This window comes from Capricornis sumatraensis, chromosome 13, assembly GCF_032405125.1.
Source record: "Capricornis sumatraensis isolate serow.1 chromosome 13, serow.2, whole genome shotgun sequence".
Lineage (NCBI taxonomy): Eukaryota > Metazoa > Chordata > Mammalia > Artiodactyla > Bovidae > Capricornis > Capricornis sumatraensis.
In genome coordinates, this window is record NC_091081.1 from 83,563,905 (window position 1) to 83,588,129 (window position 24,225).

General features: G+C 43.2%; 1 protein-coding gene across 1 annotated transcript in view; it reads left to right on the top strand.

The window, feature by feature from the left end:
• SLC22A3 (solute carrier family 22 member 3) overlaps positions 1 to 24,225 on the top strand; it is a 98,729-nt gene that overhangs the window by 17,664 nt on the left and 56,840 nt on the right. Inside the window, exon 2 of the mRNA XM_068985334.1 lies at positions 22,879 to 22,982. Within this exon, the coding sequence (XP_068841435.1) occupies positions 22,879 to 22,982 (104 nt within the window). The remainder of the gene's footprint in view (positions 1 to 22,878; positions 22,983 to 24,225) is intronic.

The following is a 24,225-nucleotide window of genomic DNA, read 5'->3' on the forward strand; positions in this document are numbered from 1 at the left end:
GACCTGCTGCCAGAGTCTCCAGTTCACATTTCACCCTTCTGCTCATTTTGTGCGTCCCAGTCCGTCTCCCGTTTCACTCCGGCTGTTCCGTCCAACGTGTTCAGAAGCCAAGCACATTTAAACGGATGGGCACCGCTGGGCTCCTGCACGCTTCCAGGAACCCTGGATCCCGAATGGAGAAGGTCTGCGGAAGGTCTTCTATTTAGTGAAATGCTGAAGCAACTGAACTGTCAGGTCATTTGTTATCCCCACCGTTGCTCTGATTACCAAGTGCCCACTTGGAAAGCGGATGCTCTCAGGAGATGTTCAGCCTGTAGACTTCATCTTGCCTTGCTTCTTGACTTTGGCAGGCATGACTCCATCCATTCGCCACCCAGCCCTCAAAGCCTGATAGAGTGCATTGATAAACCATCCCTGAATGCCTGTGTTTACTTGTTAAACCTTCCCAATCAGGTCAGAATCCATAAATGCCTCAAAGCATCGTGTGAATAATGCATGCTACTGTTTTCCAGACTATTAAGAAAAAATGTAACCCGTAAGAACACACACACCTTGGAGACAATGTGGGTTCAGTTCTAGACCACCAAAATTAATCAAATATTGCAGTCAAGTCAGAAATACAGGCTTTTTGATTTTGCAGTTGCATATAAAAATTCTGTTTACACTACACTGTAGTTTATTAAGTGTACAATAGCATTATGTCTAAAAAACAGTATACATACATTAATAAATGATGCTGTTGGAAAAATAGTGCCGATAGAGTTGCTTGATACAAGTTTATCACAGACCTTCGATTTGTTAAAAAACACAGTGTCTGCAAAATGCAATATGACAAGGTGTATCTGTAATGGAAAACAGGCCGAAACTTTACTACCTTGTCAGCTCACTATCAGAGCGATTCCCATGATGTGCTGGTGATGTTCATTGGCTGGTTGTTGTTCAGTCACTAAGTCGTGTCCATCTCTTTGTGACCCTATGGACTGCAGCACGCCAGGCTTCCCTGTCCTTCACCATCTCCTGGAGTTTGCTCAAACTCATGTCCATTGAGTTGGTGATGCCATCCAATCATCTCATCCTCTGTAACCCCCTTCTCCTCCTGCCCTTAGTCTTTCCCAGCATCAGGGTCTTTTCCAGTGAGTCATCTCTTCACAACAGGTGGCCAAAGTATCAGAGCTTCAACTTTAGCGTCAGTCCTTCCAGTGAATATTCAGGGTTGATTTCCTTTAGGATTGACTAGTTTGATCTCCTTGCAGTCCAAGACTCTCCAATGCCACAGTTTGAAAGCATCAGTTCTTTGGTGCTCAGCCTTCTTTATGGTCCCACTCTCGCATCTGTACATGACTACTGGAATAACCATAGCTTTGACTATATGGACTTTGTCAGCAAAGCTATGTCTCTGCTTTTTCATTGGTTACTTTTATAGTATTTTCACTAACCTCTTTGAATCCTTAAATGAATGTAGTAAAATAGAATGGCTTTCCCGGTGAGTCCTTTGAAATGCTTTCTTTCTCTTCTTTTTAACATCAGCACTTAGAGATTTACTGGAAATGTCAACAGTGTGTTTTATATTAGAAATACAAATGGATTTCATGTAAAGTTTTAAATGAAAAAAGTAATTTTTTCAAAGAAAAATGTAACAAATACTCACATTCCCACCACCCAAATGAACAAATGTTACCATTTTGTCCTAGTTCCTTTAAATTATCTTTTAAAAAAGAAGGAAGCCATTGTAGGTCAAGTGGAAATTCCACTTACTATTGCTGTGGAAGAAATTACACCAAAGCTTAATGACTTTAAACCAGCACTTTTGTGTTATAAAGATTAAGAAGGGAAAGCTGCAGCTTGTGTGCTAAGTGGCTTTAGTCGTGTCCAACTCTTTGTGACCCTATGGACTATAGCCCTCCAGGCTCCTCTGTCCATGGGATTTCCCCAAAAATACGGGAGTGGGTAGCCATGCCCTTCTCCAGAGGATCTTCCTGACCCAGGGATCAAACCCGGGTCTCCAGCATTGCAGGCAGATTCTTTACTGCTACTGTCACCTGGGAAGCCCACATCTGCAGCTTACCTATAAATAACCCTCAGCATGACTTATTAAAATTGGAGTATAATTGATTTGCAATGATGTGTTAGTTTCAGGTGTACAGCAAAATGATTCAGTTGTATATGTTTCTATTTTTCAATTCTTTTGGTTATAGTTTATTACAAGATATTTAGTATAGCTTTTTGTGCCATACAGTAAATCCTTGCTGTTTATTTTTAAAAACCCTTTTTTCTACTTGCAGATGCCGTGAGTCAGGGAGCCAGAGCAGACACAGCGGGGAATGGTCATCCCTGCTCCACGGCACATGGCCTCCAAGTGGGAGGCTCCACGGCTTCCTAGTCCATTCTTCACAGTTGACCTATATCTGGACATCCATGTGAATGTCCCCTTTTTCCCCTATCTTTCTAAAACCTAATCACAGGAAGCCGTGCAGATGCAGCCTTAGGACAAAGTGTTGTCAGTGTTCTCATTATTATTCATCAAGCTGAGTTAGAATGGAGCCGGCATTAATAAAGTGGCATGTACACTCCATTTAGCTGTACTACACTCTCTAATACTTTCTCATCATTAGTAATAGTGCATGCTAAGTCCCTCAGTCGTGTGTGACTCTTTGCACGCCTATGGACTGTAGCCTGCCAGACTCCTCTGCCCGTGGGATTCTTCAGGCAAGATTGCTAGAGTGAATTGCCATTTCCTCCTCCAGAGTATCTTCCCAACCCAGGGATCAAACCTAATAAGTACTTATAAACTACTTAATATCACAGTGTTTAAACTATATTCACATTTATTCCCTGAGGTGAAACTTCATGAAAATAAAACCTGATAAGAACCTCAAGACTCACCTTCATATTTTGTATGAATCAAATAGAGTACTCAATGATAAAATGCTTTAGAAGCCGTAGAGAGCCATTAAGATACCCATTGCTATTGAGACCCATGGTCCGATTTCTCAGTGAGCTCGTTTTGTATTGCAACCCTGCCCCAAGCTTCATCCTATATCTCTTTGGTGACCCTGCTTTTGCTTCCACCTTGTCTCTGTGTCCAAGTACAACCAGATCTTTAAGGCCCGGCTCTAGCCCTGCCTCGGCCAAAACCCCGGGCTGGCACGTACCCCAGCCCGGACCGCTTCTCTCCCGGCTCTGTGCTTGCATCGCGCTCTGTGCTTCTCTTGTGGGATTTCAACACATTCCACCTTGTATTCTGTTTCACATGCTGCATCACCAGTGCTCAGCTGGAAGCTTCAAGCAAACCGGAGCCCAAGCCCCGCTCCCTTCTCACTTGCAAGACAGCACTCCTGGCACCGGCAGCCTCCTGGACAAAACTTCTCACCGTGCTTGGGCGGCTCTCAGGCTGCCAGAGTCCAGGCTCTGGCCATGCCTTCAGTGTGGCTGTATCTGGCAGGACAGGGGACTGTCCCCCGGTTTGTCCCAAGTCACCCCCAGTCCCCCGGTTCAGCAAGAAGATGCTGGCTTCTGAGAAGGGTGTTGCCTGGGACTCTCCCCATCCTGGGACCATGGGGCTCATCCGTGGGAGGTTGCACTTTCCAGTTTGGAGCAGCTGTGGATCGAGAAGAGACACAAGGAAGAGGAAAGACTTGGCAGAAGCAGGGCCATTCAGGGCTTTTCCGGGATGGGTGCCAGCCTCCGGTTTAAGCGTGAGGTAATTAAAATATATGAAAGGGTGTCTTGTCTCCAGCTTCACTTGAAAACTCTGCAGTGACAGTGACGGGAACATCGATGGCTCCCAGGGGCACCAGAAGAGACAGGCCGAGTGGGTGCACGCTGTTTTCTGAGTGGCTCGCTTTGGAAGCCTGGTACCTACCGCAGTTCCAAGTGGGTAGGTGGAAGGCACCTCGAGAAGCCCGCGTGGTCGCCTTACACTTGGTGGCAGTGTCTCTCTCCGGAAACTGATCAGACCAGACCTGGACCTTTGACATGGCGTGAAGCAGGGATTCCCAAGCAACCAGACCCACGTTAGAGCTGCCAACCAGCACACAGCCCCTTGGAAATGCCCTGTCATTTCAACAGAAGAAGTGCAATCCTAGCAAGGGTCTATTTTCCTGTGATTTGGCCTAGTCTGAGCCAATACAAAGACATAAACTGTCACAGTGACACTCTAGAACCTTCCTTCCTTTGTAAAACAATAAGAAAAGAAAACAAGTGAAGTCGCTCAGTCGTGTCCGACTCTTTGCAACCCCATAGACTGTAGCCTACCAGGCTCCTCCGTCCAGGGGATTTTCCAGGCAAGGGTACTGGAGTGGATTACCATTTCCTTCTCCAGGGGATCTTCCCAACCCAGGGACTGAACCCAGGTCTTCTGCATTGCAGGCATATGCTTTACTGTCTGAAATTGTAAAACCAAGATGCATAGCTCTTGTACTCAACAGCTTGTGCTCCCTGCCCCTCTTCCCACTGCGAAGCAATTAGTTCTAAGAGCAGTATGAAACTGCTAGAGTAATGCTTGAAGAGGAAAAAAAAAGTAATGTTATTCCAGTAGCAGAAAATTTTACTGCAAGCATGAGGCAATTTTCAGTTGGTAAAACGAATGGAAATTGCTCTCTTACTAAAGAGAGATAGCTTAATGAAGTCTTATTGTTGTTCAGTCCCTAAATCATGTCCGACTCTTTGCGACCCCATAGACTGTAGCCCACCAGGCTCCTCTGTTCATGAGATTTCCCGGGCAAGACTATCTGACACTTGGCAGCTCTGGGCATCTTAAAGACTGGAAAATACACGGTTGTATGTGTGTATTTCCCAAAATAGTGTGTGCATACCCACACTAGAAATACTGTTCAGAGTAGTACAGATTGCAAAATTTGTTCTGCGCTTCGGGTCAAATAATTACAAACTCTGCAGTCACAACAGAGTAACACTTGCAAAGCAGTGTTCTCCAGGTGGAGTTTAATGAATAATCCTATTGTTTTCCAACTTGCCTGAAGTGCTCTACCAAAAATCCTGGCCGAGACTCTCCTGACATGAAAGTTTTCTCAAGCCTCTTTTCCTGATTCTAAACAATTGGAAATGTTATGAAAATAATTCTATTGTCAAATCCCACTGATTCTTGATCTCAAATATAAACCACCAGGAGAACAAAAACAAAACAAAACAAAACAAACAAAGCTAGCACAAGACACTGGTGGAGGAAGAAGCCATCTGCAGATGCTGCTGAGAAAGCTTAGTTTTGATGCAAAGATACTTTTTCAAATTTTACTGCAGTATAGTTGATTGATGAAGTTGTGCTTAATTTCTGCTGTACAGCAAAGTGACTCGGTTATCCATATCCCTATTATTTTCCTGTTCTTTGCCATTACGGTTTGCTACAGAATGTTGACTGTAATTCTCTGTGCTGCGCAGTGGGACCTTGCTGTTTATCCGTTCTGAATGTGTGTTTGCATCTGCTAACCCCCAACTCCCAGTCCTTCCCTCCTCCTCTTCCGGCAACCACAAATCTGTTCTCCATATCTGTCTGTTTGTTTCTATGTCACAGATATGTTCATTTGTGTCTGCTTTCATAGATTCCGTATGATATGAGTGATATCATATGGTATTTGTCTCTGTCTCACATACTTCACTTAGTGTGTAAGTGTGCTAATCTTAGTATGGTAATCTAATCCTAGCTAATCTCTAGGCCCACCCATGTTGCTGCACATGGCCTTGTTTTGTTTTTATGGCTACTATTCTATTACACACACACCCCCCCACACCCCACACCTTCTTTAGCCATTTATCTGTTGATGGATATTTAGGTTGTATCCATGTCTTGGCTACTGTAAATAGTGTTACTATGAACATAGGGGTGCAGGTATCTTTTTGAATTAGTTTTCAATTAGATATATCCCAGGAGTGGGGTTGCTGGGTCATATGATAGCTCTATTTTTACTTTTTTGAGGAACCTCCATACTGTTCTCCACAGTGGCTGCACCCATTTATGTTCTTACCAACAACGTAGGAGGGTTCCCTTTGATCCACACCCTCTCCAGCATTTGTTATTTGTAGGCTTTTTAATGATGGCCAGTCTGACCGATGTGAGGTGGTACCTCATTATAGTTTTGATTTGTGTTTTTCAATACTTAGCAATGATGAGCATCTTTTCATGTGCCTATTGGCCATCTGTCTGCTTTCTTTGGAGAAATGTCTATTTAGATCTTGTGCCTATTTTTCGATTGGGTTGTTTGGGGTTTTTTTATTGAATTGTAGGAGCTGTTTGCATATTTTGGAAAGTAATCCCTTATCTGTTGCATCATTTGCAAATATTTTATCCCAGGCTATACATAAGATGTCTTTTCATTTTGCTTATGGTTTCCTTTGATGCGCAAACCTTTTATGTTTGAACAGGCTCCATTTGTTTACTTTTGCTATTATTTCCATTGCCTTGGGAGACTGACCTAGGAAAGCACTGGTATGATTTATGTCAGGGAAAGTTTGCATATATTCTCTTCTAGGAGTTTTATGGTGTCTTATCTTACACTTAAGTCTTTAAGCCATTTCAAGTTTATTTCTGTGTGTGCTGTGAGGATGTGTTATAGCTTCCATGATTTACATGTAGCTGTCCAACTTTCCCAATACCACCTGCTGAAGAGACTGCCTTTCCCCCATTGTATATTCTTTGACACAAAGCTTTTTTGTTTGTTTGAGTCAATTTACCATTTTTATTTTATTTATTTTATTTTTATTTATTTATTTTATTTCACTTTGCAATATTGTATTGGTTTTGCCATACATCAGCAAAATCCGCCATGGGTGTACACGTGTTCCCAGTCCTGAACCCCACCTCCCACCTCCCTCCCCATACCATCTCTCTGGGTCATCCCAGTGCACCAGCCCCAAGCATCCTGTATCCTGCATAGAACCTAGACTGGCGATTCGTTTTTTATATGACATTATACATGTTTCAATGCCATTTTTAAACTTTGTGGCCATTTATTGACTTTTGCTAACAGTAACTTCTGCTTTTCGTCTTGATTTATATAATGTTCTGTTTCTCCTCTAAAGTTTCTCACTGTACGTTGTTTCTTTCCTAACCTAATAGGAATTACTTTGCTGTTATGAGTCACCTGGTGTTTCTGACACTCATTCCGTGTTCACAGGACGGAAAATATCAGAACAGGGAAGCACAGACCTTCCAAACTATCTGTTCAGTGTCCTGGGTTTTGATGTGAGCACAAAACTGAGGTTCTGAAAATTCTAGAATGATGTGCCAAAGTCAAAAAGTGATAGGATTAGAACATGGTTTTTATTTATTTATTTTTTATTGAAGGATAATTGCTTTACAGAGAACATGGCTTTTTAATAGTCACAGCAAAATCAATGATTTTTTAGAAGATTAAAAAAGATAAGCATTAAAGTGGGAAAATACCAAAGGCCAGTTTTTATATTCTGGGGAGGTAGATTTTTATGTGGCACTATTGCTGGTGTTTCTTTAGCTTGGCTGCCTGTGTTATAAGAGTGAGTTCTACTAGAAAGTATGGGCTTTGGCAGGCTTTAAAAGGTGTGTGTGGTACTCCATGTTCTGACCAGAATGAAAATCTTTGGTAATGGTGGTTTCCAAAAGGAGAAACAGTGTTTGAAACACACAACCTGAAATCTCATAAGATGTGATGGGTCTTCTTGATCCTAGAATTCCTCTTCAAGGCATGCCTGATGGACTGTAATATATATCAGGAAGTCCTTGACATCTCAAGATGGCAGATTTTGAAAATGTCTGTGTCAAACCCTCACATGGGAGGTGGGAGCAGGGGAGTCTGTCTTTCTCTGCAAAGGACAGAGAAGGTCATGTGTTTATTTTCCTATAAGGGATGGTTAAACTCATTGTGGGACTTATTATTGTTATTATTTTTAGTAGTTTTCCTCTATCTGTTTCACCCAAACTGCAATCAGATGGCTTATAAATCCTTCCTGTAGGTTCCATAACGTCCTACAGTCCAGAAAACTGCCAAATATCTTTGTCTGTATTTAAGGACAATTTTTAGTAGCAAAATCTCTCCTGGTACCATTTTCAAAATGCCAACTACATAAGATAGAACTACTTTTTGCACCTGTAATAGTCCCCACATCTTGCTTCATGATAGGTTAATTTGATACCTTCCTTTCCTCAAACAGAAGAATCACAAAAAGGCATGTACATGTTTATTATTGGTTTTAAACATTGTCGTGTTTCTAAGGATAAGTTCTGTGTGTTTTGTTTGGCCCTCTGTACTTGCAATGATCAAACAGTGGGCTCATTTTTGGTAGTAATTGTTGTATGTTCAAATACAAATCAACCCCCACGAATAACTGCAGTTACAGTCCCAATAAGAATCAAGGAGTTCTGGACTTCTTGTTTCTGATTTGTATCTCATTGTTTATTACTTGTGCTCACAAATATATCTGACCTATATATGCAGACTATGTCATCTGTTTTTATTTTTCCCATTGTGCAGTCTGGACAGCTTTGTCTCCAAAATGTTGAGTCATTTTAGTATATTTATTATGTCCTTTTAAATGTCTCTACATTTCCTAATTATTACAAAATCAACTCCAAGAAGAACCTCTGATCACTCTAATTAACAATGAGGCTAATATAAACAGATCCTACATTTTATTTTCTTAAAAACTAAGATTGAAAAACTTTGTTGGAAAAAAATGGATTTCTATGGAATGTGCTCAAGTATGTTTATTTTAGGGGTCTGATAATAGTTTTACAAAAGAAACTGCAACTTAGCAGGCTGCTTTACATAATATTTTTCAAAACTTGTTTTATAATAACTGACAAATAAGAAGGCTAACAAAGCAACTGGAATTTTTCTTGAAATTATAATTTAATCTTTCATCCCCAAATGTCTATATTTTGCTTGCTATGACTTGATTATATTTAAAAACTCAGATTTTTCATTTCTTTTTAGAAGAAGGCTTTCAGTGTATTTCTATAATGGTGAAAAACTTAAAACTACCTACTCTCTTATCCATTATAAAGAATAGGTTTAATATTTATGGTCTAATAATAGGTTTAATAGCAAGGAGAGATAAGAAAGCCTTCCTCAGTGATCAATGCAAAGAAATAGAGGAAAACAACAGAATGGGAAAGACTAGAGATCTCTTCAAGAAAATTAGAGATACCAAAGGCACATTTCATGCAAAGATGGGCTCGATAAAGGACAGAAATCGTATGGACCTAACAGAAGCAGAAAATGTTAAGAAGAGGTGGCAAGAAGACACAGAAGAACTGTACAAAAAAGATCTTCGTGACACAGATAATCACAATAGTGTGATCACTCACCTAGAGCCAGACGTCCTGGAATGTGAAATCAAGTGAGCCTTAGAAAGCATCACTACGAACAAAGCTAGTGGACATGATGGAATTCCAGTGGAGCTATTTCAAATCCTGGAAGATGATGCTGTGAAAATGCTGCACTCAACATGCCAGGAAATTTGGAAAACTCAGCAGTGGCCACAGGACTGGAAAAGGTCAGTTTTCATTCCAATCCCAAAGAAAGGCAATGCCAAACAATGCTCAAGCTACCACACAGTTGCACTCATCTCACATGCTAGTAAAGTAATGCTCAAAATTCTCCAAGCCAGCCTTCAGCAATACGTGAACCGTGAACTTCCAGATGTTCACTGGTTTTAGAAAAGGCAGAGGAACCAGAAATTAAATTGCCAACATCTGCTGGATCATGGAAAAAGCAAGAGAGTTCCAGAAAAACATGTATTTCTGCTTTATTGACTATGCCAAAGCCTTTGACTGTGTGGATCACAATAAACTGTGGAAAATTCTGAGAGAGATGGGAATACCAGACCACCCGACCTGCCTCTTGAGAAACCTAAATGCAGGTCAGGAAGCAGCAGTTAGAATTGGACATGGAACAACAGACTGGTTCCAAATAGGAAAAGGGGTATGTCAAGGCTGTATATTGTCACCTTGCTTATTTAACTTCTATGCAGAGTACATCATGAGAAATGCTGGGCTGGAAGAAGCACAAGCTGGAATCAAGATTTCCAGGAGAAATATCAATAACCTCAGATATGCAGATGACACTGCCCTTATGGCAGAAAGTGAAGAGGAACTAAAAAGCCTCTTGATGAAAGTGAAAGAGGAGAGCAGAAAAGTTGGCTTAAAGCTCAACATTCAGAAAATTAAGATCATGGCATCTGGTCCCATCATTTCATGGCAAATAGATGCAGAAACAGTGTCAGACTTTATTTTTGGGGACTCCAAAATCACTGCAGATGGTGACTGCAGCCATGAAATTAAAAGACGCTTACTCCTTGGAAGGAAAGTTATGACCAACCTAGATAGCATATTAAAAAGCAGAGACATTACTTTGCCAACAAAGGTCTGTCTAGTCAAGGCTATGGTTTTCCCAGTGGTCATGTATGGATGTGAAAGTTGGACCATGAGTGCCGAAGAATTGGTGCTTTTGAACTGTGGTGTTGGAGAAGACTCTTGAGAGTCCCTTGGACTGCAAGGAGATCCAACCAGTCCATTCTAAAGGAGATCAGTTCTGAGTGTTCTTTGGAAGGACTGATGCTAAAGCTGAAACTCCAATACTTTGGCCACCTCATGTGAAGAGTTGACTCATTGGAAAAGACTCTGATGTTGGGCGGGATTGAGGGCAGGAGGAGAAGGGGACGGCAGAGGATGAGATGGTTGGATGGCATCACCGACTTGATGGACATGAGTTTGGGTGAACTCAGGGAGTTGGTGATGGACAGGGAGGCCTGGCATGCTGCAATTCATGGGGTCACAAAGAGTCGGACAGGACGGAGCGACTGAACTGAATAGGTTTAATAATTACGATCACATATACAATAGACTGAATGTAGCCGTTTATAGTGATGGTATGGAAAAGAGATTCACAAACTCACAAATCCCATACAGACTGTGTTGGATAGTAGAAAAACAAAAAACAAATAAAACAGTAGATGAATATAACCTTATCTTTTAAAAACACATGTGTGTGTATATATATGCATGAGTAAGTATAGAAAAATATTCATAATTGAGTGGAATTGCAGGTGATTATGGGAGATAGTGAAGGGCAGGGAATCCTGGTGTCCTGAAGTTCATGGGGTGGCAAAGATTCTGACACAACTTAGCAACTGGACAAAACCAATAATAACTGGTTGTTTTTCTAATTTATATTCATTCACCGTGTTGCTAAAATAGAAAATAGTTTTTAAACGTACGGGCAATGATTTTTTTAAAAACAGTCGTTTTATTTTTCAGATTTTTTTTATTTGACAATACAGAATGATAGTGTTGTGGTAAATGAGTTTATCCATCCCAAAACAGGGACCTCTAGTAGGAGAAGTGACAAGTTCACCTTAGAGACAGAGAAAATTATGACTTTTCTAGAAAATTCAGGCTATGTGGTCACAGTTAAGGTATGTGACCTCTGGAGCTCACTGAAATAGATCTTCATGAAGGATCTGGTAGGTACGGTGTCTCCAATCCAGGGGGGTGTTTTATCTAGGTCTTGAAGAAGGAAGGAGTGGGATTTCTATCTGACAGAGAAGAGATGGGAAAATGGTGTTCCAGAGAGAGAAAACAGCTGGAAGTGCACAAAGGTAAAAATAACTCAAATGGGGGCGAACAGGCCAGTGCAGCCAAGAGTGATGGGTGGTAAGGCTGGAAAATGTGTTGAGGCGCTATGGGAAGAGCTTTGAAAGCTGTAATAAAAAGCCTGCACTTTCTTCTCTAAAAAGTGAGCAGTTATTAAAGATTTTAATCAAAGGAAGGATCATCTCATTTCCAAGGCACTCCTCCCTAATACCACATGTAGGACCTGTTATTATTCTAAGATAGATTGTTATTTTAGTGATATCTCGTAAAGACACATGCTGAGCAGACCCATTTTGGGAGGCCTCTGCCTTGAAGCTTGAACATCAAGTATCGGTGTTATGTATGGTTACTATCGGGGCTTCCCAGGTGGCAGAGTGTTAAAAAAAAAAACCCACCTGCCAATGCAGGAGGTGTAGGTTCGATGCCTCGGTCGGGATGATCCGCTGGAGGAGGAAATGGCAACCCACCCCAGTATTCTTGCCTGAAGAATTCCATGGACAGAGGAGCCTAGAGGGCTACAGTCCATGGGATCGCAACGAGTCAAGACATGACTGAGCAGCTGAACACAGGTGAACATGGTTAATATCACAGAACAGGGTATCTGAGAAGTCAACTCATCACCAACACTCAAGGCTGACCTCAGTCTCCAGGACAGACAGTGAAAGTGAAGTCGCTCAGTCGTGTCCGACTCTTGAACAGGGTATCTGAGAAGTCAACTCATCACCAACACTCAAGGCTGACCTCAGTCTCCAGGACAGACAGTGAAAATGAAGTCGCTCAGTCGTGTCCGACTCTTTGTGACCCGTGGACTGTAGCCCACCAGGCTCCTCCGTCCATGGGATTCTCCAGGCAAGAATACTGGAGTGGGTTGCCATTTCCTTCTCCAGGGGATCTTCCCAACCCAGGGATTGAACCCAGGTCTCCCACATTGGAGGCAGACGCTTTAACCTCTGAGCCACCAGGGAAGCTCCTAGTACATACTGGAGTGGGTTGCCATTCCTTTCTCCAGGGGTTCTTCCAGATGCAGGGATCGAACCCACATCTCTTGCATCTCCTGCATTGGCAGATGGGTTCTTTACCTCTATTTCCACCTGAGAATTCCTTGAAGACCGCAGACCTGTTGACACCAGAAGGTTGATGATCATGACTCCAGAAATACCAGCTTATGACCTCACCATCAGTCAATCAGAAGGATGTCCGTGAAGGGAACGGCAACCCACTCCAGTATTCTCCAGGACAGAGAATACTGGCCAAAATACGAGTCAGATATTGTGTGCCACTTTAAATGAACACTGTTGTAGGAAATTTAGATGAGTATAGTATCTCAGACACTAATAGTTAAAAGTTATCCTGTTACCAAACCAAACTTGAAGCAACAATAAAGCCAGTCTATTTGCACAGGGTTGTGGTGAAGGAAAGAATGATGTCTACTGCAGCTCATGTTCAAAAGATCCAAATCTCCTGATGGCTTTCAGAGAAGGGTCTTTAAAGGCAAGGTGAGGAAGGGGGTCACAGTGTGCATGCCCCACTCACGGACCTTCTTCTGATTGACTGATGGAGAGCTCACAAGCTGGTATTTCCAGAGTCGTGAGCATCAGCCTTCTGGTGTCAACAGGTCTGCGGTCTTCAAAGGCTTCCCAGGTGGCACTAGGGGTAAAGAACCCACCTGCCGATGCAGGAGATGCAAGAGCTGCGGGTTCAATCCCTGCATCTGGAAGATCCCCTGGAGAGGGAATGGAAACCCACTCCAGTATTCTTGCCTGGAAAACCCCCTGGGCCGAGGAGCCTGGTGGGCTATAGTCCACCAGAAGAGCTGGACATGACTTAGTGACTAAACAGCAATAACAGAAGGGGAAATTAAATTGAAATGAAGTCATTTCAGTGGGCCCTGATTCAGATGACTGATGACCTTGTCAGATGGAGACCAGTACACAGACACACAGAGGGGAAGGCCATGTAAAGACGTAGTAAGAAGATGCCTGTCTTCAAGCTAAGAGAGGCCTCAGAAGAAACTAACTCTGCTGATACCTTACTCTCAGATGTCTGGCCTCCAAAATGTAAGAGAATATATTTCTGTTGCTTAAAGCCATACTTTGTCATGACAACCCTACAAACAAATACACTGGCCGTTCTTGGTGGTCTTTAGCTCGTCGACGCATCATTCCAGTCTCTCCTTATGTCTTCCCAAGGTGTGGGTGGCCCCTCACTGCAATGTGCATGTCTGGGTCTCTGACTCCTCTTCTTATAAGGACACCAGTCATTACATTAGAGCCCACCCTGAGCCAGTATGACCTCATCTTAACTAATTACACCTGCTTATGGGAAGAGTTGACTCATTGGGAAAGACTCTGATGCTGGGAGGGATTGGGGGCAGGAGGAGAAGGGGATGACAGAGGATGAGATGGTTGGATGGCATCACCGACTCAATGGATGTTGAGTTTGAGTGAACTCTGGGAGTTGGTGATGGACAGGGATGCCTGGCATGCTTTGCAATTCATGGGGCTGCAAAGAGTCAGACATGACTGAGCGACTGAACTGAACTAACTGAACTGAAGACCCTATTTCCAAATAAAGTCATTTTCTGAGGTTCCAGATTGACATCACCTGGGTGAAGGCTGGGGGATGTTAGCCAACCCAGCATAGTATGTGAAAATTAACTACCCTCAGCAGGCGTGTAACTTGTGTACTTATAACTTCTATGGCTACCCAGGGTTTTCAAACTCACCTGCTTGTTAGACTGGATTCTGATTTAATTGGTCTGGAGCAGAGCTTAGGATTGTTTTCACTTATTCCAAGTCATTTTAACAAGCAGTCAGTGTTGAAAACTACATTTTAAAACCACTCATTATGGTATTTATTATCATCATCACGAAATTAAAAGACACTGTTCCTTGGAAGAAAAGCTATGACAAACCTAGACAGCATAATAAAAAGCAGAGTCATCACTTTGCCAAAATGGTCCTTCTAGTCAAAGCTATGGTTTTTCCAGTGGTCATGTATGGATGTAAGAGTTGGACCATAAAGAAAGCTGAGCACTGAAGAATTGATGCTTTTGAACTGTGGTGTTGGAGAAGACTCTTGAGAGTCCCTTGGACTGCAAGGAGATCCAGCCAGTCTATCCTAAAGGAGATCAGTCCTGGGTGTTCATTGGAAGGAATGACGCTGAAGCTGAACCTCCAATACTTTGGCCACCTGATGCAAAGAACTGACTCATTGGAAAAGACTCTGATGCTGGGAAAGACTGAGGGCAGGAAGAGAAGGGGACGACAGAGGATGAAATGGTTTGATGGCATCACTGACTCTATGAACATGAATTTAACCAAACTCCAAAAGGTAGTGAAGGATAGGGAAGCCTGGTGTGCTGCAGTCGATGGGATCACAAAGAGTTGGGCACGACTTAGTAAACTGAACAACAACATCATTGTCGTTAGATCACTAACTATAAGGTAGTCGGGAACATTTATTGGGTATTTACTGTCTCCAGCATTATACTGAGTACTTTAGATATATTATCTGATAGTGACAGCATCAGTCCAGTTCTCACGCTCATTTTATAGACAGGGACCCAGAAAGGTTAAAGACGTTAAGAAGGGTTTTCCTGGTGGCTCGGTGGTGGAGAATCCACCTGCCAATGCAGGAGCCACAGGTTTGATCCTGGATCCAGGAAGATCCCACATGCCACAGAGCAACTAAGCCCACGCACAGCAACTACTGAGCCTGTGCTCTGGACCCCCGGAGCCACAACTCTGACCTCACGCGCAGCCACTTCTGAGGCCTGCGACCCCTAGAGCCGGTGCTCCACAACAAAGACGCCGCTGCAGGGAGAAGCCCGCACGCCTCAGCTCGAGAGCGGCCCCTGGTCCCCACGACTGGAGGAAAGCCATGCAGCAGCAGAGACCCGGCACAGCCAAAAATAAAAATAAATCAATTTATATTTTTAAAAAAGACATTAAGAAAATTGCCAAGGGACACAAAGTTAGGAGGGGTTCGATCAAGACTTCTGGGCTGACTCCAGAGCCGCGCGCGTCTGTTCTTGAGTCTGTACAGATTCAGAGCCAGTCAGCTTTGTCTTGTCCTCAGATAGTCTCAGTTCTTTAGAGAAATCGTAAACATTTTCGGATGAGTAATTGCCTGTCTTCGCTACAAAGAAATAAAACAGGTTGAACGTCTAAGGTTTGGAGGTGAGTCATGGTCTTAATAAATAATGAGGCATGACTATTATCCGAGTAAATTTAGCTTTCTCCTTTCTTCCAGTTTCGCAAGCTCGGACAGAAAGCTGTGCATTTAAAGGCCATCTCTCCATGCTATTTCCAAGTTTGTTTGCTTGACTATATGTGAAAATGAATGTTGCTCAGTCATGTCTGACTCTTTGTGACCCCATGGACTACACAGTCCATGGAATTCTCTAGGCCAGAATACTGGAGTGGGTAGCCTTTCCCTTCTCCAGGGGATCTTCCTGACCCAGGAATCGAACCAGGGTCTCCTGCACTGTAGGCGAATTCTTTACCAGCTGAGTTACTGGGGAAGCTTCTATAAATATGAAAGTGTGACTATTATTGACCTTGGAGAGTGGCTGTAGGACAAGTGACACTCTGTAAACCTTGCATCACACGGCGGTGCCACTTTACACCAGTCGTCGCCTGTTCTAGGCGACTGTTGCAGACTCTTGGGTTTCTTGTCTCTGGGGCTTGCTCTCCTCTCCCTGGAATCTTGTTCTGTCCTGGGGTTAGGGCTTCCACTCTGGGCCTTTCCATTTGCAACCTTCCAGACTCTTCCTCTATCCTTTAGATCTTTCTCCTCCTTTGTTATGAGCGCTCTTGATGCCTCTGGTTTTCTGAGTAAGAAACTCTGTCCCATTGCTCCCTGCCCCACTGGGGACATAGACACAGGTGGTCATTCAGCTTTAAGTCTGAGCCTGCCACCGTCTCTCCTGCAGGCAGATATGGACCTCATTGGCACGTGTGCTTCGGTCCCTGTGCCTAGGTTGCCCATCGCCCTGCTCAAACACCCTTCTTTCCCCTTTGTTTCCCTTCTAGATGCAGCTCATTATTGAAGGCTTTGTTTATGTCCCACTTTCTCCATGAATCTGATTGCTCTGGATTCCCACCAGTCATGTCTTTCACTGAAGCCCTCTTGCATTTAGTCAGGCCCATTCAGTTTAAATCTCAATTACCCTGTGTTTGCTTCCCATAAGCTACCCTGGCTCCTGGTGGCTCAGTGGTAAAGAATCTTCCTGCCAATTCAGGAGATCCAGGTTTGATCCCTGGGTTGGGAAGATCCTCTGGAGAAGGTAATGGCAACCCACTCTAGTATTCTTGCTGGGAAATCCCATGGACAGAGGAGCCTGGTGGGCTACAGTCCATGGGCTCTCAAAAGAGTCAAACATAACTTAGCGACTAAACAACAGCTCTGAGCCATGCAATAAACTCCCCATGGAGGCAGAAATGAAGCCTGAGCTGATATTCTCCTGGCCTCATCTGTGGGATGCCAACACACCACTGGAAGCTTTAAATACTTATGATCAGTTTCCATACCTGCAGTCATCATGATGGCTCACACAGATCAGAAAAGCAGGAAAATTTTGGTATACCCCAATAATACCCAAATAATGCTATCAGAACATTTAAAGAAATTTTCGTTAAAACTAGGATTAAAAATGACATGCTTTCCCCTCGTGGAGATCCAACCCAAATGATTTTCTTTGTGATTGCAGTGTTTTAAAAATATCTATTTGTTTGGCGGCTCCAGGTCTTAGTTGCATCATATGGAATCCTTGGTCTTTGTTGCAGCATGCAGGATCTTTTTAGTTGCCACGTGCAAGCTCTTATTTGCAGCGTGTGGGATCTAGTTCCCCAACCAGGGGTCAAACCCAGGACTTCTACACTGGGAGTGTGGCATCTTAACCACAGGACCACCAGGGAAGTCCCTATGATTACAGTATTTTAAACCATTAATAGGCTCTGTGATGGCAGCTTGTTTATCAGAAATGGAATCCATCCATGGGATCAGTGTGTGATTGGCTGGTGCTAAATGTAGCCAGAGGCACCCCACACCTGGTGGTCAAACCAAGGGTGTACATGATGTTGATAACACTGATGAAGAGTTTGTTGGCTGTTGATTTCTAACTGAGAGCTGATAAGAAATGGCTCGATTTACAACACATCCTGAGAAAATCAAAGCAGAGGCACTCGGAGCTTATTCAATTCCAGCGACTTCTCTTTCTCCCACAACAATACGGAGAATGAATACTGAGTTTCATGGGCGTGGCTGGAGTCAAATACTGTGATGTCCTCTCAACTTAGACTCTCTTGAGTGAGAATTTGTTCAAGAGGACTGAACAGCACATCTAGGGAAAAGTCCAGCTCTCCGTCCTGTTCATCCTGCTCTAGGCAATGCAGTGGATTTTTCACCTACATGGAAGGTCCTCAACACAGACTTTTCTAATGTCTGAATCTCAGCCTTATCTGGTTGCCAGACATTGGGCAGAAGAAAGCATGATGTGCTGCGGACAAGTCCAGGCCCTCGCCGCCCAAATGTTTCAGTTTCTTCCTCAGGGAGTGAGTCTTTGAAACTGATGTTGAGACTTTGAAATACTTGCTTGGTGGAGGATGGAGGGGGGCGCTCCTCTCACACTAGGAATAAGGCAGGGGTCACTCCCTGTGGCTTCAGGAGCAGGCAAGCCCCCTCCTCCTGAACTCCTGCCTTTTGCATCCTTGCATTATTTTCACCTTACTTCCTCCCTTTGACCTTTGTGTATTGAAGACATTCTGTTGCCCTGGTTCTGAGGATAATTTAGACATCAAAACTTGAGCGTGTATCTGACAATGACCTGATTCAGCATTTTATCATTACAACTCAAGTTGACATAATGTCTGTTTGGATTCTAACATCTAGGAAAAGCTAAGAAAACCACTTGGTTGGAAGCCCTTTGAAATGATCTAATTAGGCCAGAGTTGCGCTTTCTGCAAATGAAATGATGAGATCCTTCCAGAATTCCATAAACAGTTGCTTGAATCCTTATCTGATTGGCTTTCTGCTCATGCCAAGGGGAGTAATTTTCCTTGTGTAGAGATGAGTTGAAATTTAAATAAAAGTTATTTTAAAGGAAAATTAACAGGATGGGTACAATGGATTTATGAGCATTTAAAAATAATTTAAAATGTGTACACTTATAAAAAAGGAGATGCTTCACTTGTTCTTGGTAGACTGCCTTAGGACAGACATAAATGTTTGTGTCTTTGATTCAGTTAGTTCTGACAAGAGATGGGTTTTAGGTCTCTCTGGAAACTACAACAAAATTTTAGTACCTTTTTTTCAGGAAAAGGTCCTTAGCCTATAACATTCATTGGCTTCAGTGCCTGCCAACCTCTCTTTAGGCACAAAAACGTCTCAGACCCAGAGCTGTTTGGGCAGCAGACAGCGAACTCATAACTAATTACGATGCACCCGCCCCAGGAGACAGGAGTCTGCTCCCAACTGCGCGAACAAGAGTCAAAACCAAGCCCTTCAGTCTTGTGACTGCAGTGTCTGTTCCCTGCGCTGAAAACCTGTGTGTGTGTGTGTGTGTGTATGTGTGTGTGTACACGTGCACTCTCACGCACATGCATTTCTTTCCAGGTATGTAATTTGTTTAAATTAATTTGCTTTATGTTGTTGAAGGGTTTCCCTTGTAACTCAGTTGTTAAAGAATCTGCCTGCAGTGCAGGAGACCCGGGTTCGATCCCTGGGTGGAAAGATGCCCTGGAGAAGGAAATGGCAACCCACTCCAGTATTCTTGTCTGGAAAATCTCATGTACAGAGAAGCCTGGTGGTCTGCGATCCATGGGGTCGCAAAGAGTTGGCCATGACCGAGCAACTATTACAAATACACACACATGCTTTTGAAAGATAGCAGGCTCCCAGTCATAAAAAAGAAAGAAAGAAAGAAAGAAACCAGGTATATAAAGCAGGAAGGGGTTGAAAAAAAAAAAAGATGTAGATTTTAGCTGTTTTGGAAAAGCCAGAAAAGCAAGGAGGGGACAGCTCCTGTAGACCCTCTGCCCTGCTCCACAGCATCTCAGAGCCTGGGGGTCCTTTCACTTCACCCCCATGGAGCCAGGGAGTGATTAGAAGCGCTGGGCGTGCAGTCACTCAGCTGTGTCTGACTCTTTGCGACCCCATGGGCTGTAGCCCACCAGGCTCCTTTGTCCATGGGAGTCTCCAGGCAAGAATGCTGCAGTGGGTTGCACGCCCTCCTCCAGGGGTCTAGTACTGCTGGTGGTCCTTGCTACAGTCGGAGGCAGTGCTGCCGCCACCGCCTCCCTCCTCCTGCTCATCCTGCACCAGCGCCCCCTACTGGCAGAACCTAACCGGGCCCTGCTGGCCCAGGATTCTGAGAATGGTAGTTTGCACTCCCCCAACAGGGAATGCTGCAGTCCATGGGGTCGGACGCGACTGAGCGACTTCTCTTTCGCTTTTCACTTTCATGCATTGGAGAAGGAAATGGCAACCCATTCCAGTGTTCTTGCCTGGAGAATCCCGGGGACGGGGGAGCCTGGTGGGCTGCCATTGATGGGGTCGCACAGAGTCGGACATGACTAAAGCGACTTAGCAGCAGCAGCAGCAGCAACAGAGGATGAGATGGTCGGATCACCAACTCCATGGACACGAGTCTGAGCAGGTCTGGGAGTTGGTGATGGACGGGGAAGCCTAGCATGCTCCAGTCCTTGGGGTCGCAGAGTCGGACACAACTGAGCGACTGAACTGAGCTGAACATCTGTAATACAGAGCAGAGCAGAGAAGATGCTCCATATGTGATCCAGATGGTATCATAGTGCTTTAGAAATTAAGTTATCATAGCACATTAACCACTTAAACATTTCAATTAATTTTATTGTCATAGGAAATATGGAAAAAAACTTTTTTTTTTGTAGCTCCTCTTATGGGAGAGTTAAAAATGTCATCAATTTTATATTAAAGAATATTTTTTGTGTATTTAAAAAGTATTTAGGGGCATCTTAATTCACACAATTCAAAAGGAGCTAAATATGTTCATTAAAAGGCTTACTCTTGCTGGGCCTCGCTGAGTCATACTGGAGAAACATTCCTATATATACGGCTAATCCAGGAGTCTGAAGCTCAGCTGGAGAAAGCAGCTTCTACTGTCCAGGAGTTTATATTTGACATTGGCTGATATCAGCATATTTTCTGAGTCAGAATGTTTTCTCTGGCAGTTAAATCTGCTGTTTGATTTCTGAGATTTTACATACTTTAATTCTAGTTGCATTCTTTACGTGCTTAATTCCAATGAGAAACTATTTCAGATGAATAATCACCTGCAAGTTTACTTAAAATGAAATTGTTGTGCCTTGAAAAACCAGCACCTATATTAATGATAAATCCCTTTTAAGTTACAACTACTATGCATATATGTGTATTTTCTTACTTCTTTGGGGGCCTCCCTGGTGGCTCAGATGGTAAAGAATCCACCTGCAATGCAGGAGACCCGGGTTCAATCCCTGGGTTGGGAAGATCCCCTGGAAAAGGGAATGGCACTCCACTCCGATATTCTTGCCTGGAGAATTCCAGGGACAGAGGAGCCTGGTGGGTTATAGTCCATGTGGTCGCAAAGAGTCAGACATGAGAATCTTACTTCTTTAGTCTCCATAAATCTTTTCAGTGGCTCTGTGAAGTGGGCCAGCTACTACTGCCCTGAGTCTTCTTTTTCCCAGCTTCTTTTTTTTCCAGCCAAACTTAACCAGTTTAAGTGGTTAAAGTGCTATGATACCTTAGTTTCTAAAGCACTATGATGCCACCTGGACCACATATTGAACATCTTCTATGCATTGTTTGGTATTTCAGATGTTGGAGGGGTACAAGCTACAAATCTCAGCTTCCAGCTTCTTTTTTCCAGCTATATTAGTCAACAGGTCATACATTAGCTGTGGGACCAAGACAAGAATTCAGGTTCTATAAATAAATATCGCAGTTTGCTTATGAATATGTATCTATAAGACTACTCACAATTCTTATCCCAATAACATTAATTTTCATGTCACACTGCAGTCTAGAGCAGTGCTCTTCATGTTGGGGCAAGCATGCCATTTGCCCCAGGTGTGCAGAGATGGTCATGTGGTGGGGGGTCTGGAGTCTTCAAAAGGAATCAGCTTTCCGAGCCTAAGCTCACACATGTCCAAAATGGATGTCTGAGGCTATGTAGTCAATGAGGATAAAGATCTTTTCTTAATGTTCGTCCCCTACCTCTCTCCCGTCTTACTATGATGTACTGACCTGGGGTTTTAAAACCTGTGGGGAACCAGTGGGACAATTTGGAATACTGGTAACTAGGAAAGAAAGCAAATGAGCTGAATGATTTGATTGAACACCTTGTTATAGGCCTGGTGGTTTCCATTTCTTTTCTGACAGCAAGACTGTGGGAGTCTTAAATGGTGTGTTGGTTAACAGCAAAGTTAGAAATGATTTTATTGATGGATTGTTCTGTGAATCTTGGCATTGAAAAAGAAGCAATAAGAACGGGGTAACAATCCTGTAACAAAACTCTCTCCCTTCCCATTAATTTATTTATACAGATAAGTTTTCTTGGCATATACATTTGTAAAAATGAAAAATCAGGAATATAATTGATGTTGAGCCCTACCTCATTCTAGTAATAAACAACCTTCAACCACAGATTACATGAGCTAGCTGGAAAACCCCGAGCTTTCTTAACCTTATTCTAGAAATGGGGATGTGCATTTCCAACAAAATCTTACTCCTGATAGTACTTGTTTTTCAAGATTCATCTTATCTTATGTGTTTATATCATGTTCTAAAAGTAACTAGAATGTAACCCAATCAGAAAAGATTCTAATATTTAGAAACATTGTCTCAGGACAAAAGTTAATTAAATGCCAATTTCTATACATAATACAAGATTTTCCATATAAAATGTTAGGATATATCCATGTGTGAATGAAACTAAGAATTCAAAGAGGGAAAAGATTGGGGTCAAATTTTAGACTCTTGCAGAACTTGTTTTCGCTGGATGATGGTAGGTGTCACATGGCTACAGTACTCTACTGAGTACAGTTGGGAGAATGGTTTTAAAATGTCAGCATTTATAGTGTACTGAAAATTAAATCGATGGCAGATAGTGAAACTGATAAAGAAGACACATATCACTGTAAAAGCACCTATGTGATACACTTAAGAGTTTTTATTTAAGGAGCATGTGAGCAAAAATGTTTAAGGATACAGATCAGGTGTTTTGAGGAGGAGCATTGCCATGGGTCTCTAACGGGTTTTCTTTGTCTTCCCAGTTTGACCTCGTGTGTGTCAATGCTTGGATGCTGGATCTCACACAAGCCATCCTGAACCTGGGCTTCCTGGCCGGGGCGTTCACCTTGGGCTATGCAGCGGACAGGTAGGCGTGGGTAAGACAGCCACTTCACGTCTAGAAGATGATGTATACCTGCGCAGAGGGAGATGTTTCGTGTTAATGCTTTCTACGTTTGGAAAAGAGTCTTCATGCCCCCACTCATGATGCTGAACAGTCTTCCAGTTGAAAACTTTGCAAAAAGAGTTTTCCAAAAACCATGAAAAGAATTTTATCTCTTATTGAACATCCATCAGTATAAGCCAGTTAATGGCAGACACACTTATTCAAGACAGTCATTCTCTGTTCAAAATGTTTCAGACATTATTGTTGGGTATTGTATTCCCGTGTAACTACTCATTTATCTCAATTCTAACTATGAAAATGCTTGTGGTGCTTAGGAGAGAGACAGGAAAGCTCTGGCCCTTGGCCTTATGTGGCTTACTGTCTGACACTTGCTAGCATGTCTGTAGGTAGAATCAGAATTTCTCCTTGGCAGAAAGAAGCCAAAATGGTCACCCCAGCCCAGGAGGGTCTCTTACAGAGCTGCCGACATCAATTAATGAGTGAAGTCCAACAAAACGCCCCAAATCCTGTAGGCAGTTGGTCATTGTTTGAGCAGACCAGGACTTCAAAATGGGTGGAACCTTTGGTTTCTGCTCTTTCCTCTTCTTTTTCTCGAGCTGTCCCCCAGCCCTCCTCAACATGAGATGTCTCCCTAATCCTCTGGGCCTGGTGCTGTTCCCCCTCTCTTATCTGTGTCTTTCCTACTTTCTGCTTCCAGCCTTTTCGATTCATCTTCCCCTCCTTAATCCTCTCCCATCCCCCACGTCACTCTCTCTCCTAGGTGCTGCCATTGAGTTTGCGTTATAGGATTTCAATGTGTATTTCTTTCATTTTGTTGTTTCTCTTTCTAATTTAAACATTAGGTTTTGCTGCTGCGTGTTTCTCTTTTACAGTCAGTAAAGGTATCTTCAAACTACAGTAAATCAGCTACTGGGGGGAGGTGGGCTTTTCCTACTTGCATTCCAGGAGGGGCTGGGCACCTGACCTCAGAGATGACCTGGTGCTCCAGGGAGGAAGACAGAGTCTCGCATATTCCTTTGCCCTGCCCAAGGGCTGACCTTCTTTCAACTCCTTCAATCTCATAGTCTTGAAGGAAAGGACAAGAAACAGTGGAGTAGGTCACCTATCTGTAATGGGCTTCCCAGGTGGCTCAGTGATCCAGAATCTGCCTGCCAATGCAAGAGATGCAGGTTTGATCCCTGTTCAAGATCCCCTGAAGGAGGCA